Here is an 18,180-nt window from a genome sequence, read left to right on the forward strand (position 1 = left end):
AGGATAATAATTAAGTATTATTATATTTTAGATTTTTTTATATTTAAAATGAGATGTTTATCATGTATATGATTATGTTTATCTGCAATTAGTTACACAAATTTAGATATGGAGCTTTAGTAAGTTGTACTTACGCAAATCTACTTGTAATCTTGATTTTTAAGTAATATGCATTAATAAACAGTACTTTATGTAACGCCCTCATTTTAACCATGAGAAATGTTACGTAATCTAAAACAGATTCTCCAAAAGCACTCCAAAAATAATGGCTAAATTAAAACTTTAGACCGTTCACAGCAGAAGACTTTAAAATAATAAATATATAACTTAATGTCAGTCCGACCCATACCGGGTTGCTTTACAAATTTATATATCATAGACGATTGCACCTAAATATTGAACTTAAATGGACTAGACAAGCCTCTATGTATGCCCTTCTTTTTCTTTGTCCAACCTGAAACCTTCTGTCCCTGAGATGCATACTATAGTCAGCTTATAAAGCTCAGTGAGTTAATGGTTTGTGTGAGTAAAGATCATTTCACATCATACATATCAACGTGTAAACTTTGTACCAAATAGTATGCATTTTCTGAAAAACATGCTACACTAAAATAAAAGATATCTCATAATTTGTCTGTCGGGTATGAGTCATTTAGTCACTTGCATTCCCTGAATTGTCCGATCTGCACCTGTCTAGACACTCATTACGAGGTTGTGCCACTTGTCATGTGACTTCTTGGTCAAATGCTTACCCGCTAAAACTGATCATAAAACTTTCAAATGAAATAACATGCTAGAGTTATTTGAAAACAAAATAGACACATAACATGCAACTAATCATAAAATAACATACATATAAAATATATCATGTATGCAAACTGAATCATCTTGCATATGTACACGTTATCATATAATGCTCCAAAATAAATTTATACATAGGTATGCATTCCATTGTAAGTCTCATGAAGACTCACCTGATTGCGTATAGATTGACTATCGATACATCTTGACCAGATGCCTACACATTTCATACCATAACATCTTATTAACGTCTTAATTTCTCAAGAAGTCAACAAAAATCAACTATTGTCATTCTGACCCAACCTAAAGTCAAACTTCGTATCTGAGCATATTAATATGTCTCAAACAACTCTATTTGACCCATCATTGAAATCCACATGGATCAAATATGCTAAAAGTCAACCCTTGGTCAACTCGGTCAACCCCGACTAACTTTAGTCAAGCCCCAAATCTAAAACCTCGATGGCATCCCAAAAACATTTTAATATCTTATAATCTCATCTCTCTAAATTAAAACGTCACAATAATTACTTTACTCAAATTACGGCGCTCAAATCGTTAAAAAAATTTACCGATTTATATAATCATCATTCTTAGAAAATAAATAATTAACTAATATTAATATTCAAAAAATAAATTAATTAATATGTTAATTAAATACTAATTCAATTTTATATATTAACTAATTAGAAATTAAATTAATTAGTTAATATAAACTAATTAACTAAATCTGAAATTTATTAACTTGGATAAATTAACAAAATCTTATAACTTGAGTACTAAAATTAAGCCTCCAAAAAGAATATGGACTTCTTTTCTTACAACAATATGTAGCCTAAAATGTAGTCCAACTTGCTAGCTTTGGCCCAACATTAATAAATTAAAAGAGAAAGCCCAAAAAAAAAACGTAGCCCAACAACCACAACCATCGACCAAACAACAACCATTGTTGGTCACGCCGGCAGCCGGGAAAATAGGCCGTTTGGCCTCGTTTTTTCATCGTTTTCGATAATTCTTTTTTGCAAAATCTCTAGAAAATGATTTTCCTCAACCATAGAAATAAAAATCAACGAAAACCATCAAATATTGAGTCTCATACGCTAGTTTAAAGTTAAGGTCTTCAAACCACTCGAAAATCAGTAAAAAACTAAAAATCGAACATTCAAAACTAAAATCTGAGAGATAAGGCTACTATGGTTTTATAGAGGATCTAAAAACGAAGTCATCCATATAAAGAACTCGAAATTTGGTTGAGTATTTTACCTCCAATCATCAATAAATTGAGCTTTTCGAACCCGAACTTCAACCTTCGATTTCTCTTTCGAAACTCAACGAAAGTTCAGTTTTCTTGAAGCAAAAGTGTAGAGAAAAGTGTTGGCTACATATATCTGTTCTTTTTTTGTCTTAATAGTTGAAAATTAAAATTTATATAAAGCTTTAAAGGAGAGGTCGTTTTCGCGTTTTTGAATTTGCAGATCTGATGTATATTTACAAAACAGGTCCTTTTGGTTTGGACCTGTTAACATCTGACCCAACCCTTAACTATTATAAAAATGCATTCGGTCCCCTGGCTCCATTACTTTTGACATCTTTACACATTTCACCCATAATATGACATTGGTCCTTCATTTTTAATCCAATTTTCAAATATATTTATATTTTTTTTTCCAATAAAATAAAACTCATTTTATTTTATTTTCTTTATTCTTTTTGTTTTCTAATTTATTTATTTACCTCATTTTGGGGTGTCACACTTTGTAAGGAAATTACACCAAATACAAGAACTTTTAGAAAGATTAATTTGATATTGATATCGATATATTTTTTTAAAAATTTTATACTATTTTAAATTTATATTTTATTCAAAAATAAAAACATTAGCATTTATCAAAACCACATAAAACCGTATTATATCGACATAACAAGGGAATAAAACGAAACATTGAAATCAATATGTGTCTTGATGCATTGCACGAGTACCCTTCTAGTATGATTTAATAGATTAACATGATTTTTAATATATATTTATCTATATCTATACTATCTTATTAATCAAATTTGATAAATGTCTTAAAGTCTTATAGTTTAAAAAAAAAATACAAAACCTAAAACACAAAGTACTTGTTTTTAAAACACAAAAGTACTTGTCTTTTAAGCTTTCCCTAAAAAAATCTAAAACACAAAATGACTTTTAAGTTTTCCCTACAAAAATCTATATCTATACTATCTTATAAACCATATTTTTCAAAAGTTTTAAAAACAATTTTTAATGCATAAAGACTTAAAAACAACTCATAATGCATTAAGTACTACTATTTTATGCATTTAGTCTTAAAATTTCTTAATCTACATTAAAATAACATATAGTACAAGTTACCAATACACATTATTACTTTTTCTTTTCATGTTTCCAAGATAGTTTTGACACATTTCACTAATGCCTTCATCTTTTCATACATCTATGTCTTCTCCTCATCCCCCAATGTGAGATTCAATTTGATATTCATCATGAGTTATTAAAAGTCATCTCATCCATCTCTCATTTAATTGCTCTAGAACTCTCGGTCTCGCTCTATCTTCTCTTGATTATTTGCTCTTGGTGTAAATCGAATACATTTGTGGAGTCGTTTAAATATGTTGGATTTTAAATATATTGGATTTTAAACTGTCATACAATTTTTTTCATCGATAAACTATTATTGGAATCATAACTCTTATTTATTCAAATTATACTAATACGTAAAGGCCAAGTGTAATTTATATCATCGTTAAATCTTCTCTAATAAAACTAGTGAAACTTCAAAATCGTTAAAATTCACGGCTCTCCGCCACATTGCACGGGTACACAACTAGTACTATATTATAAAACATTTGACAAAAACTCTTAAAAACCATTTATTTATGCATGAAGTACTGTTTATTGATGCATATTACTTGAAATTCAAGATACAAGTAAATTTGCATAAATACAATTTATTAAAACTCCGTTTTTAAATTCGTGTAACTAACTGCAAATAAACATAATCAAATACATGATAAACATTCATTTTAAATATATAAAATCTAAAATATAATTAAGATAATTACTGAAATCTAACATAATGTTTAATTATTATCTTTATAAAAACTATATAATTAAACCAAAAATAAATTAAAGAAATACAAAAAAAAAAAAAAACGAGAAATTTTTAAATAGTTAGTTTGGTACTGCTATTAATATTTTTTTTTCATATTTTTTATGATATTTTCATATTTATATTTTATTCAAAACTTAAAAACATTATCGTTTTTCAAAACCACATAAACATGTATTATAACATCGACTGAAATAAATAAAAAACAAAATGAAAACATTCAAATCATTATGTATCTCGCTGCAATGTGCAAGTACCCTTCTAGTATATATATATGCATGTGTGTGTGATGGATCTTTTGGTTTAAATATATAATTACAAAACTGTGAATATACAATGACGTTTTTATCCAATTGTTTCAACTTGAGGGTGGTTAGAAATGTTAAAATCAAGTATTGTGCTTGTTTACATATCTATCTACTTCCGCACACGGGATCCAACTTGCTTTAATAATGTAAGCATGTCTTCTTTATTATATAAACCCGTCAATAGTTTTCAAATACAGAAACACTTGCAGATGATAGTCACAGTTTCTTTGTTTCAAAGTTTATAACCAACAACAAATTGACGTTTTGTGCCAATTGCAATGTTGATGTAGATTTGCACATGAAAATGACATCAATAGGAACCCTCATATACAACTTGTGTTTAAAGTGTGTATTTTCACTGTATAATATTGTTCTTGAAAATGCATCAATTTGATTGTTTCTTTTTCTTCCATATGGTTTTTATTGTTTCTGCTACCAATAAAACATTTTGTTTGGTTTGTAAGTGTAAAAACACTGTTTATTACGATAACTGAATCTAAATTCCATTTTTTTACGTGTTTAACATTGTCAAATTACGTCAATTGATGGTTGTCAAAATTTAATTTATATGAGTAGGATTTTTTTTGGTTTTTATAGAATTATATATGTTTCATCTAGTTTTGAAACATATATAATTGGATAAAAGTGAGAACACATATATTTGGGTCCCATAAAATTTGAAGGCCCTGTTTCGTAACCCATTGGAACACTTTTAAACATATTGGATCGAGTGCGGTATTTAACACATTTGATTTAAAATACATCACATAAATGTAAAAGAAAACCCCCCAATTCCCTGTTGGGGTAGAGATGGAGATGTGATCATATTCTACAGTCGAGACGGGGTGAAGATCTAAATCAAGGACGAAGATTGGGAACAAGGTCGCCGCCTCATTCTTGCCTCCGGTTCCCATGTTTAGGCATGGTTCATCGACGACAGGCGAACCAGACAGCCATACGGGTTCGGGGTAAATCAAGATCCCTCTTTAGGGTAAAAGATATATATATATATATGTATATATATATATATATGTATGTATATATATATGTATGTATATATATATGTATGTATGGGCATGCTATTTGAATTTGAATTCATATGTAATAATAAGAGAATTAAAGAGAAGTATATACGGTTATGATGTACTTAATGAGCAACATGAATTTAGCCCCTCAGGCGTGTGGGAATATTCCAAAAAATAAAGAAAAAACAAAGAGGTCGCTTATGGAGTAAATGCTTCAACTCTGCCTAGGGCATCTCCCCTCTCCCCTCTCCCCCTTCGCCATTGGCGATACGCGAAACTCAATACTTACAGCTCTCAATCTTCATCCTCTCCACCATTTCTCTCTGTATTTATCCTTTCACTTCTCCATTCACGCCTTCAATTCAAACATAAATAGGTTTAAATCTGACGACAAATTAAAAAGATTTTGTTAGGGTTACCGAGAAGAAGATCCGCACCCGAAACGTACGATTCGGCATATAATTTATGAGGATTTAGGTAAGACTTCTTGTTCTTTACTGTTTGTATTACATATTCTTGTTTTATGCCTGTTTATATCATTAAGAGCACCTAAATTGCACGGCAATATGGGATTTTTGAAATCGAGTCGTTTTATAGAAGATCAATTGACTTTTGCTGTTAAAAAGGGGGACTTTTTTTTTTCTTGCTATTTCAGACCTGGTAGTTTTCAAATGTAAAAGTTGATCGAGATTAATTGCGAATTTGACACTGTCATATGCAGTTAGCAGTTTTTTGAAAATTTTGAAGTTCAATTAAATTTTGGAGTTCAATTATATTTTGGAGTTGAAAAGTACCTTTCAAATCCAAATCTTAAGTGTAGCTCTGATATGAAACGAATTGGGCGTTTTGAAATTGGGAGTTATCATTTATTGAAATTTGTATTTGAGCTGAACTGGATTTGATTAAGCCAAAAAAGTTGCTGATTCTTGTGTCTTGTTTTTTGAATTTTTTTTATGGAGTATTAGGAACTCCATTCTTGTAGTATAAGTGTTTTATTACCTTGCTGTTGCAGTTCGAATATGGAAGACTCGAGGGTCGATGTCATACTTGAATTTCTCAGGAGGAATAATTTTGCTAGGGCCGAGGCAGCATTGCGAAGCGAGATCGATAACCGTCCTGATTTGAACGGGTTTATGCAAGGTCTTAACCTTGAAGAGGACTTGGGAGGGGAGTTATTAGAAAAGGAGAATATGGCAAAACCTGGAGCAGCTGGCAACCAAGGAAGGAGTTTTCCAACAAGTGATGAGGTTTCAAAGGAGGAGCATATTGTGAAAGAGATAGAATGTGGGACTGGAAGGAATAGGTCTGATAATAAATGGGAAATTGATTCCTTTGACGGAGAGCAAAATAGTGAGCTGGTTGGAGCAAGGAATAAGAATTTTATGTTCTCTAATGGTTCAGATGACAATCTGCTTGATTTGTATACATGGAGGTTCGATCCAAATAATGGGTCTGTTGATCATTGCCAGGACGGTGATGGTATCAGAACAGATGATGTGAAGGAGTATCAAATTTCATCTCAGTCAAAGATTCATCCATCTGAGGCTGCTGATACTGAAAGAACCCATAGAAAAGTGGGAGAAGAAACAGATTCTTCTGGGAACGGGGAAGTGTTGTGGCTTGGGCCTGTAAGTACTAGTAAAGTGAATTTGGTGCCAAAGCAGCAGAGCATGGATAAACTCGTTGAGCCTAAGGAACTTAATCGTCAACATTCGAATAAGGCTGCTGTGTCAAAAGATGATTTTGTAGATAATCCATGGTCAGGAAATGATAACATCACATGGAAAGATTGTTCTATTAAAACATTATTCCCATTCCCGGAAGGAGATGCATCAACCAGTTATAGTACAAGCTTTGGTGTTGGTCAGAAAGAAGATGGAAAGCGAAAAGCTGACAACATCAGGGCAGCAATTAAAGAGCAAGAAAATGAGGTTGGGAGGGCTTTGTACTTTGCAAAAACTCAGGGAAGCAACGAGCCACAAGCTTTTGGTGGCTTAGGTCTTCCAGTTGCCTCGGAGAATCAGAAGGAAGAACTACCTAGATTGCCACCTGTTAAACTCAAGTCAGCTGACAAACTGTCAAGTATGACTTGGGATGAGAAGCACGAACATGATGGGACGGGACAAATTATTAGTGCTGACAATGCTTATCTTATAGGATCGTTTCTGGATGTTCCTATTGGTCAAGAAATAAGCTCTTCAGGTACAGTTGAATTATGCATTCATTTATCTCAAATTTGAACTATTGGTTGGCATTTTACATGCTGACTTGTATCAACGTTGAAACCTATATGCATCGGGCATCAGGAGTGCATTATTTTCGTTGCACCACCTTTTTCTATATAACATGATCTGTTTATCCAACTTTTTAACTCTTTTTTTCATTAATAAAGCATTATATTTGCATCAGAAAGGAATTGCTCTCTTAGAGTTTTTTGGATTTTACCCACTTCTTATGCAAACTTTATTCCAGAATCCAGGGTTAATTGATTCATAACTATTTCTTTTTATTAACTTTAGAAAGTATTGACTCAGTTACACGTGTTAATTCATGCACATATCTCACAGCTTTTGCTCTGTTTGTTTGTTTGTGCCGTAACTGTGGTATAGCCATTGTCAACTTTTTAAGACTCATATTCTTTTTGTATCACATTTCTTATGGTTTATGAATCAATAAGTTGACTTGTATATCCAGCTACCATTCAGTTATTTTGCACAAGCACCTCTGACTTTCTTCTGTGAAGAGTTATTTACCATTCAGGAGAAGTATGCCCTGTTATCGATTAAAGTTAAGACTGAATATTAGTAATCATGCCATGCGTCGATCTGGATACAAGTAAAGTTAATTTGCTGTGTAATTCTGTTCACAATCACTTTTACAGTGGATATTATTGTAATAAATTTTAAGCTTGTTAAGTTGTTTTAAATTTTTTCTGTTAACCTTACAAAATGTAAATGTAGATATGTGGTGGTATTAATGGTTGGTGGTTGTAGTGTGTTTTGGTTACAAATTCAGTCCAGGTTCTGGTCAATCCCAACAAGTTTGAAGTATTTTTCGACTTTTGATGTCCACAATCTTAAAATACATCAACAGAATTTGTCAGGACAGAGTAATCCACGCATACATCTTTATCCATAAGATGTCATCGTTAGGAGAGGGGGATCTGAAATGATGATCTTAATTACCTCAATATATGGAAGTCTTACTTGAGATTGCTTGATATGAAGAAACAAATATGATATTGATTCTAATAGGAAGTATCATGGTGTGTGCTTTTCATCAATACACAACTCATGAATATCTGGTTCTATATATTCGTACTTGGGTCTTTGTGGTGGCAAACTTTGACAAGTTGACAAGGAATTATCATTTAAATTGCTCTTTTTTTGCTGCAAATAGATGAAGTTAGTTTGCAAGCACTCTAATGTGTAAGGTTATCATCGAATTATGTATCCTATAGGCAGAACCACAAAACTTCATTAAGCAATTATGTACTATATTTTGGTTCACATGATGATGATACAGTCTAAAATCTGTTGAAAGAAAGAGAGGAAAGACTAAAACCAGCAATTTAAATGTATTGTGGCCAAAATTGTTGGTGTTTTCAAGTAGAGGACCAAAAGTGTGAGTGAAGCAAGACCATTTGTGCAAATTGCTAAAAGAAATTAAGCATCCATGTACATGCCTCATGTTTTGCATATATAAGTGCAAAGATGAAAAATATTATGGGCTACATGGAACTGGCTAAGAACATAAACCCTCGTACATTTTTGCATTACATCATGACATGCTCAAAATCATTTAGTCATAACCAGTTGTTCCCATGGTCGTGCAATTTGTTTAAAGCTTTTCAAATCTCTTAACATTTTGATTATCTGAATTTGCTAATCCTCACCTTCCCAGTACCTTTTCTATCCATTTTTTGTGTTCAGTCTTATGTGATTTTTTGCTTGGTAGTTTATTACTAACTATTCCACTGATGCTTTAGGTTTAAAGAGGCCTGTAGGTGGTAGCTGGCGCTCCATAAGTCAGGGGATTACAGAAGATACTTCCGATCTTGTATCTGGTTTTGCAACTATTGGCGATGGGTTGAGTGGATCTGTTGATTACCCTCATGAGTATTGGGACTCCGATGAATATGATGATGATGATGATGTTGGCTATATGAGGCAACCTATTGAAGATGAGACATGGTTCCTGGCTCATGAAATCGACTACCCAAGCGATAATGAAAAGGGAACAGGTCATGGGAACAGTCCAGATCCACTAGGAAGTGTTCCAAACAAAACTGAAGACGACGATCAGTCATTTGCAGAAGAAGATTCATACTTATCCGGTGACCAGTATTTTCATTCAAAGAACGTTGATCCAGTTACCCGTTCTGATGATCCAATAGGACTGTCAACAACAGACATGTATACGAGGACCAATGAGCATAATATGACTGTTCAATATGATGGAGAACTGATGGACGAAGAGGAGTTGAGTTTGATGAGTGTAGAACCTGTGTGGCAGGGCTTTGTCTCACCAACAAATGAGCTTGTTATGTTTGGTGAAGGCAAAGTGCTAGCTGAGGGTGGAAGGCCCCATATAGCCGAGCTTTCTATGGATGATGATCAACATGGCTCAGTTAGATCAATAGGTGTGGGAATCAACACTGATGTTGCTGATTTTGGCAGCGAGATGCGGGAGGGCTTGGTTGAAGGTAGCAGTGAGGGGGACATAGAGTACTTGCATGATAAAGATGGTATTTCAACTCATGAGCCTGAGAAGAAATATCTTGACAGGGCCAAGAAAGAGAAAAGGAGAACAGCCATATCTAATTCTAAGCCTGTACATGATAGTGGAAGTGAATTCATTATAACAAAAAATGTGAATGATGGTGGATTTTCTTTCCCCCCTCCTAGGGACGGGAAGGTGTCGACTGTTTCAAGTAAATCTTTGTGGTCTAACAACAACAGTACTATCATAAGTGATGGAGCTGATAACCATTTGCATGCTTTGATGGGAAATGATGACCCGCTTCCGACATGGAGACAGAAAAACAATGATTCCTCACCTGGTAAAAGTTCAAGGGAAGAAGATGATGCTGATGTTATAGGTTCAGAAAATTATTGCCCTTCAATGCCCTCAAACTATGATTTTGCTGAAAGGGCCCATCTTAGGAAAGAGGAGGATGAGAAAGTTGCTGATCCAAGAGAAGAAGATCCAGGGGTGTCACTGGAGGATGAAGAGGCAGTTGCTGTCCAAGAGCAAGTGAAGCAGATAAAGGCTCAGGAGGAAGAATACGAAACCTTCAATCTTAAAATCGTGCACAGGAAAAACAGGCATGCCTTCTATTGCATCTACTTAGTTTGCAGAATCCATAATGCAGTTATGTGTCTTCCCCTCTCTATATTTGCTAAATCATTTGGATAGGACTTTTCAGCTTTGTTGCATTGTTCCACCATTGTGGTTGTGGCTGGAAAAGATCCATCTTAGGTTTTCAGGGATATTGTTTGAACACTTGCAACATGTTTGGTGAAACTGGAATAAGATCATTAAACTTGCATAGACATCATTAACCACTGAAATATATACTGGCAATATATCTAAGCACTGAACTTATATTATGAGCTTATGAAATTGACTTGTGAATATTGTTTGTGATAGCTTATCTTTTACTAAGATATGTTTGGAATGGAACTACGTCAAATTTAAACTTGGCAGGAACTCAGGGTCTAAAGCTAGTTCTAGCAACACTGGCGTTTTTGTGAATATACTGTAGGAGATTGTCTGTCGTATTGGGGAAATAACGCTACAGGAGGATCGTCCAATTCTCACATAGGAAAATATTTCATGCTATTGTAGGAGATTGCTTCACAAACTAAGGAAAAATAGGACTAAACCTTGGATCCATTTGATTGGGATGGATGGAATTAACAATGGGTGCAATGGCCTATTCATGGCAATGATCTCTGTGATTGGGTTAACCATCCATATTTATTTTGTATGTTAGCTTTGCTTTTACGATCTTTGGAATGCATTGGTTAAATCCAAACATTATGATGTGACCTTTCTTTTTGTTCACACTTTTGTACAAGTTGGGGTCTTCACGGAAACAAGCACTTTATTCTCTAAGGACAAGTCTGCGTATATCTCATCCTCCCCAGACCCTGAACGGGATATACCGAGATCGTTTAGTTTGGTTTGGTTTATGTTCTCCAATATTAAAATATTTGCTCTATTAAGTTGATTTCCTGATACCTAGGACCAACTTTGTTTTTAAGGCCATAAATAAATCCTGTTTTCAGGTGGCTTTATTTTTGCACTTTCAAACCTGGAGCAGAGTTCGAGAATTGTTGAAATATATTGCTGACTGTACATTTTTACTGGATAGACATTGCAGTCCATGAGTTTGACTTGATAATTCTATTATATACTATAGATGAAAATGGTGGAAGGATCTGCTTTGCCATATTGGCATCTCACATGAACATCTGTATCACAGAACAATATTTGTTTCTTTGTTCGAATTTAGTTGGATTTTTTCAATTTTTTTATTATCCCATAATTGGCATACTTAGAAGTTTGTTTAGTACTTTATTACCTTTCAAATATCAAAACCATTTTCCCAAGTCAATTTGCACGGTTACAAAGAAACTGATCTTCCCTTGCAATGGAGCTGGTATCAGTTTTCCTACCAAATTTGTATCGACTTGCTTCTGGAAGCTTCATTTAGAGCAATATTTGTAAGCATGTTAATACAAGGTTTCCTAATTTGTATCTTGGATTGTCTTTGGATAAGTGTTGATAGTTGCAGACTGCTTGTTTCATTGTGATATGTTTTCTTTTCATCTGCTTTCCTCATGGAAATTTGAGCTTATATGGTTACTAAATATATTTATTTGTTGCCCAGAACTGGCTTTGAGGAGGACAAGAATTTCCATGTTGTTTTAAATTCCGTCATCGCTGGTCGCTATCATGTGACTGAGTATCTAGGATCTGCTGCATTCAGCAAAGCTATTCAAGCACATGACCTTCACACCGGCATGGATGTGTGTGTGAAAATCATTAAAAACAATAAAGACTTTTTTGACCAGAGTCTTGATGAGATAAAGCTTCTAAAGTTTGTCAACAAGCACGATCCTGGTGACAAATACCATCTTCTCAGACTGTACGATTACTTCTATTACCGAGTAAGTGATCATTAGTGGATTGCCTTTTGCTAGTTGGCTGATTGTACTCTCAAGTATGGAATTACTTTTTCCATAGGCTCATTTTTGCTTTATATTTCTGTGATTGCTTCTATTACTGGGCGACTGATTCGTTGGTTGATTGCCTTCTGGTGTTGGTTTGCTAACTGTGGTCTAGTTTCACGCTTACTTTCTTCAATGTCCTATTTTGCCCTTTACTCTAATTGACCTGACCAGATTTTAGTACAGTACTTCGCAAGAGTAGCCCAATCCAAAGAGGTTGCACCATCCTGTGGTTGAGAAGTATATCTTATTTTGAATAAAAGGAACATTGAAATGTTAGTGATGAATAAATATAATGTTTGTGTATAAGTGCAGTCTTATATAATTTATGTTTGATATTTTCCAGTGTATTTTCCAAATAATGTTGTTTGTCTCATTTCAAGTTTATATGCCATGTTTATGTTGATTCATAGCTGCATGTGGGGCATGTTTGAGAATCTGTAGGCAAAAAAGAGAAAGTTCAACTTTAAATAATAAAACTGAAATAACATGGTAAATACACTGAATTCCAACAGTGGGTTAGTTTTTCTTTCAATCAAATCTGAGAGAAGTCTATATTTCACTACAGAGATGTGAACGTAATTACATCTTAATCTGTATTCTATCCTGGTAATACTTTATAGTGCTCTTGATGATCTWGATTACAAGATAGTTACCAATGAATTCTTAGGTTTTGTTGCTTTTCTTTCCTGTTCTCATTTGAACTCTTTATGAATGAGAAAACATATGTGCTGTGGCTTGATCGTTAATTTGTTTTCTTAATGGCTTTTTTTTTTCTTTATTGATGCGTATGATTTTTGCTTCTATACATTTTCTCTCCGCACCTGGAGCACATTTATTCTTTGTATGTGAATTCGCCTATAACATTGTCCCTGTTTTTGTACTTTCAGGAGCATTTGTTAATTGTATGTGAACTTCTTAAGGCAAACTTATATGAATTCCATAAGTTCAATAGAGAATCTGGCGGGGAGGTTTATTTCACGATGCCAAGATTGCAGGTTTGTTGTGTTTGTATGCTCATATGGAGAAAATATGAATCAAGCATTTACCTTTTTCTCATATTCKTGTATGCAGTYGATAACCATCCAGTGCTTGGAAGYACTTCAGTTTTTGCATGGTCTTGGGCTAATACATTGTGATCTAAAGCCCGAGAATATTTTGGTGAAGAGCTACAGTAGATGTGAAGTGAAGGTCATTGATCTTGGAAGTAGCTGTTTTGAAACAGACCATCTTTGCTCTTATGTGCAGTCCAKGTCCTATCGTGCACCAGAGGTTATTTTAGGACTTCCTTATGATAAGAAGATTGACATTTGGTCTCTTGGCTGCATCTTGGCTGAACTTTGTACTGGAAATGTAAGTATTTGCATCTCATATATACATACATACATATATATATATATGCAGTCATGATTCTAATATATCTAGCTATGATTGTTATGTTGAGCTTAGTTATTTTTGTTGGGGTTTGTGCAGGTTTTCATTTTTTTAGCTTTTGTATTTTTTGGGGTTGACTTGATGAGGATGATTTAAACAGACTCTAAAGTCTATGCTTGTGCTTAAACAATTTGTCAGGGATTCCGTGCCTCTTTTCTTGTCTTCGAGAGTGACACCCTAATGTCTGCGACTCTAGTGCTTTTTTTGGCGAAGCTTGCTTTCTATTGTTCAAAAGTTCTTTCTCTAACAACAGTGAAGTTAACTGAAAGTTCAGTTTACAATCTTTAATAATGCTTAAATCATAAACTAACACAACAACACACCTCTTCCAGCAATATGTGGTGAACTATCTTTGATATTGATATGATGTTAAATTGTTAATTGATAATATTTTATAATTGATTGTGAGCAACCCTTTTTATGCATGATGCTGATGTTATAGAAAGTTGATGCTTAACAATGTTATTAATGCCTTTGTAAGGTCAATGTTATGTGCATATTTCTTTTTACCCTTTTATCCATTTACTGGATCTTTGTGTATGCACCTCGTTTTATATAGATTTTACCATTTGGTTGCCTCATTTCAATGAGGCATGCTTCTAGGCCTTGCTGAGACCCACGTGCAAAGTGCCTTAGATGACAGTAAAAACTGTAATTGTAACAGTGGAACCTAGTCACACTTTGAACTGGGCTTCTAGGTATTGAACATTATCTTCATTTTCAGAAGGGTTTGATCAACCCTTATGATCTACCTATTTCAGTTTTTCAAATACCAAAAGAAGAGATGACAGATTTACAATTTGCCAAAAAAACGAAGGCTAGAATTAAAAAATAGACTTAGTTTTGTGCTGGCCGAATGGGAAAAAAATGGAACAGCATAACAAGTTCTCTTTTGACATACCAAGTAAAAGTAAAAGCATGATAAAATTTGGGTTTTAACATGTAATTAACTTCCATATTTGATTATGAATCATGGAATAATTTCTTTTTACATTGGTCTAGCATATAAAAACGCACCCTGCTTCCTTAATTTTTTACAATCTCCAAATCTCTGTCTCCATATATCATGCAACCACTTTCTCGTATCTGCATCCTTACAACGGTGGCTGGAACTTGGTTGCTTTACCTAGATTTTCCATGTTTGTAGACTCGGTGTTGTTTAGTTGCCTTTCATATTCTATTCATTTTTAGACTTTAAAATTTTTGTGCGCCTCCCATTTCTTATGTTATTAATATATACACACCTGAAGCGGCTGCTCAATGAGCCTGGAAATAATGTTTCACATTGAGTTTTTGACACATAGGTTCTAAGGAAACACAAGGACCAGCTGCATGTTGCATCCTTTATAATCTTTTGCTAGTTATGAAGCAATTTTTGGATGACTTGCATACCTAGGGCCCCAAGAGACTTTTGATGCTTGATTGTACATCACACATTAAATGACACCAATGGGATTTTGTTCCAATAAAATTATCTTGTTTCGTGTTGTTTTTCATGAGGACTTGATCAGGGACCTTGATGAGGCTTGTGGATTTGAGATCATAGTCTATCCCTTTTTGGATGTATTACCTGTATTCTTGGAAACTAATATTTTCTATTAATTGGTATCGGAATCTAAACTTGGAGTAGAAGGATATGCTGGAAATATCTGTCTATGAGCTATCGTATCATGTTTATCTGTTCTGAAGTGTGTTCATTTCTAATTAAGCTAAGCAAGCTAATGTAATGATGATGCTGTCTTAATGACTCGTGTAATGAAACTACTACAAGGTGATCAGGTTTTACTATTGGGGAATCTAATCTAATATGATATATATATATATATATATATATATATATATATATGATAGGGTTTGATCATATGATTTGTGTTCTGAAGGTTGTATCAACATATGTGATGCCTGCTGCAATATCTAAAATGCAGTGTCCTGTGTTGTAGGTTCTCTTCCAGAATGATTCTCCAGCTACGTTGCTTGCCCGGGTGATTGGAATTATAAGTCCAATTGAACAAGATATGCTTGCCAAGGGACGAGATACACACAAATACTTCACCAAAAACCACATGCTTTATGAACGCAACCAGGTACTACAATTTTCCTCTCATTGCCTTTCATTTCCGTAATCTTGTGATTTATAACAAAGTAAAATGATGAAAATACCGGTCTTCATCTTTTTCATCTTCATATCTTTATCTTCGTCTTAACTAAATAACAAAAACTAGGAAGTCCAAAATAAAAGGTTTTAACAAAAAAGTCATCTTTAAATCTGGACTTTGATTGCAGCCTTAATGTTATGATATGGGTTTTAGAGTGTCACAAACAAATGCCAAGATCCCAAAAAGTAAAACAAACCCCAAAGTGATTTCAGTGGAATCTTGAATCCTTATTTTTGATCTCACGTGGAACTCATGAAGATCACGCAAGATATTCACTCAACATACAGTAGTTTTAACAAGAGTTGGGTTTATTGTGGAATCAAAGGTGTAGAAACGATAAACTGATTATAGAAAAAGAAAGAAAGAGGGTAATAAAGGAAACAGTAGTTCCCGAAATATTGAACGCAAGAAGAAATTTAGATCATAGGATCCCAGAGAAAATGTCGGGAATAAGCAGGCTCGGGGTCTCCCTTGGTGAATCATCATTAAATCTGATGCTGTTGTTTAAATTTGGATTTGATATTTGGATTCCAAATGGAAATAAAAATCTGAAATATTTGAGTTCTGATATCAAATTAGTTCTATGTGTGTGAGCTGCATTCGGGACTCGGGAGTAATCCTCGCTGTTAGTTCAGTTTATATGGTGTTGAATACATAATAAATGTTTTTTTTTTCCTATCAAAAAAATAAATGTTGAAAATTAGTTTGTTGTATTATCATGCTGTATCTCCATGTCAAAATTATAGTATTGTTTTTTGTGTTTTTCTTGTTTGTTTAACCCATTTCCATCACATATGTCCCTGATGCATTTTCTGTTTGACTTTTATCGGGTCCTTTTTCCAACATTATTATGACGGTGCATATTACTACTCTTCAGGACACAAACAGACTGGAATATCTGATTCCAAAGAAGACATCATTGAGGCATCGTTTACCAATGGGTGATCAAGGATTCATTGATTTTGTGTCTCATCTGCTTGAAATAAACCCAAAGATGCGGCCATCAGCTGCAGAAGCGTTGAAACACCCATGGTTATCATACCCTTATGAACCAATTTCATCTTGAAGTGCAATGCAATGCAAATGGTGCTTGTTGAAAGAAGTTAATTTACATATGGATGTACCTGAATGCACAGGAAAAGGTAAGATGATGGATCTTGAAATACCACGTGTGCGAAATGCATAGAAAGGAAGAAAGGTATATGTCCTGCGCTGTGGTGGGTTGCTGCTGAAGCTGTATTTATATATTTGCGTAACGGAATTTGTATTCGATTTTGGTTTTGATTTGTTGTGGTGGAAGGGAAATCTTCAATCTTTGTTGTACATGACAGTGTGGTACTTTGATTAGGTGATTTAGTAGTAATAGTTTTGTGAAGTAGCAGCTGCCATTTAACCAGTTTTTGGGTTGGCTTTGTTGCATTGCTGTTTTGTTTACAACAAATCAACATTACAAATTTTTATCTTTATTTTCTTCTATTGTTCACTGTTTCTTAATCTTCTTATATATTTATATATATGTGGGCAGGTTCAATTGTAAATTTACTTGTTAATGGGATACAAACGAGTGTCATGTGTCCCGTACATGTACGAGATACCATAAAATGTTGTAAAAGAACAATGAGGGTACGTGTTTCACTTTCCAGTGGCCTTAGTCCACAATGAAAAACAAGTTTACAACTGAACTTTCCCCTCTCTCTCTCTCTCTCTATATATATATATAGGGTTAGGTTTACGTGAGATCATAGGTTTTTCGTGAGACTCGTAAGACCAATTTATGTTTATTGATTAACTTTATAAGCTAATGATCTAATGATTAAAAAGTTGTACGGTGACAATTTTGTGATTATTGAGAAGTCTCGGGACAATTTTGTGATTATGAATGTTCAGATGGTAGATCTAATCTAAGGGTTGAGAATTGGTCTTACGGGTCTCACAAAAAATCATGGGTTTCACATGATCCCAAATCTATATATATATATATATATATATATGGGAAACGAAATGATCACAACAATGTCAATTGTTAAACTTTGTTCTACAAGTCATGGCTCCGTTTTCAATCAATTGACCTGCACTATAATAAC

The 18,180-nt window shown here is 33.9% G+C and overlaps 1 protein-coding gene across 1 annotated transcript; it reads left to right on the top strand.

Annotated features, from left to right (window-relative positions):
- The first annotated feature begins 5,485 nt into the window (after nt 1–5,485).
- Nucleotides 5,486–17,471, top strand: LOC112524229. The gene is made up of 9 exons (XM_025133963.1): nt 5,486–5,593; nt 5,672–5,745; nt 6,281–7,470; nt 9,257–10,595; nt 12,167–12,446; nt 13,397–13,504; nt 13,581–13,859; nt 15,881–16,024; nt 16,974–17,471. Exons 3-9 carry the CDS (start codon nt 6,288–6,290, stop codon nt 17,160–17,162), a joined length of 3,522 nt encoding a protein of 1,173 aa, XP_024989731.1. The 5' UTR covers nt 5,486–5,593; nt 5,672–5,745; nt 6,281–6,287; the 3' UTR covers nt 17,163–17,471.
- The last annotated feature ends 709 nt before the right edge of the window (nt 17,472–18,180 follow it).

Source organism: Cynara cardunculus (assembly GCF_001531365.2).
Source record: "Cynara cardunculus var. scolymus isolate 2C chromosome LG 13, CcrdV1, whole genome shotgun sequence".
Classification (NCBI taxonomy): Eukaryota; Viridiplantae; Streptophyta; class Magnoliopsida; order Asterales; family Asteraceae; genus Cynara; species Cynara cardunculus.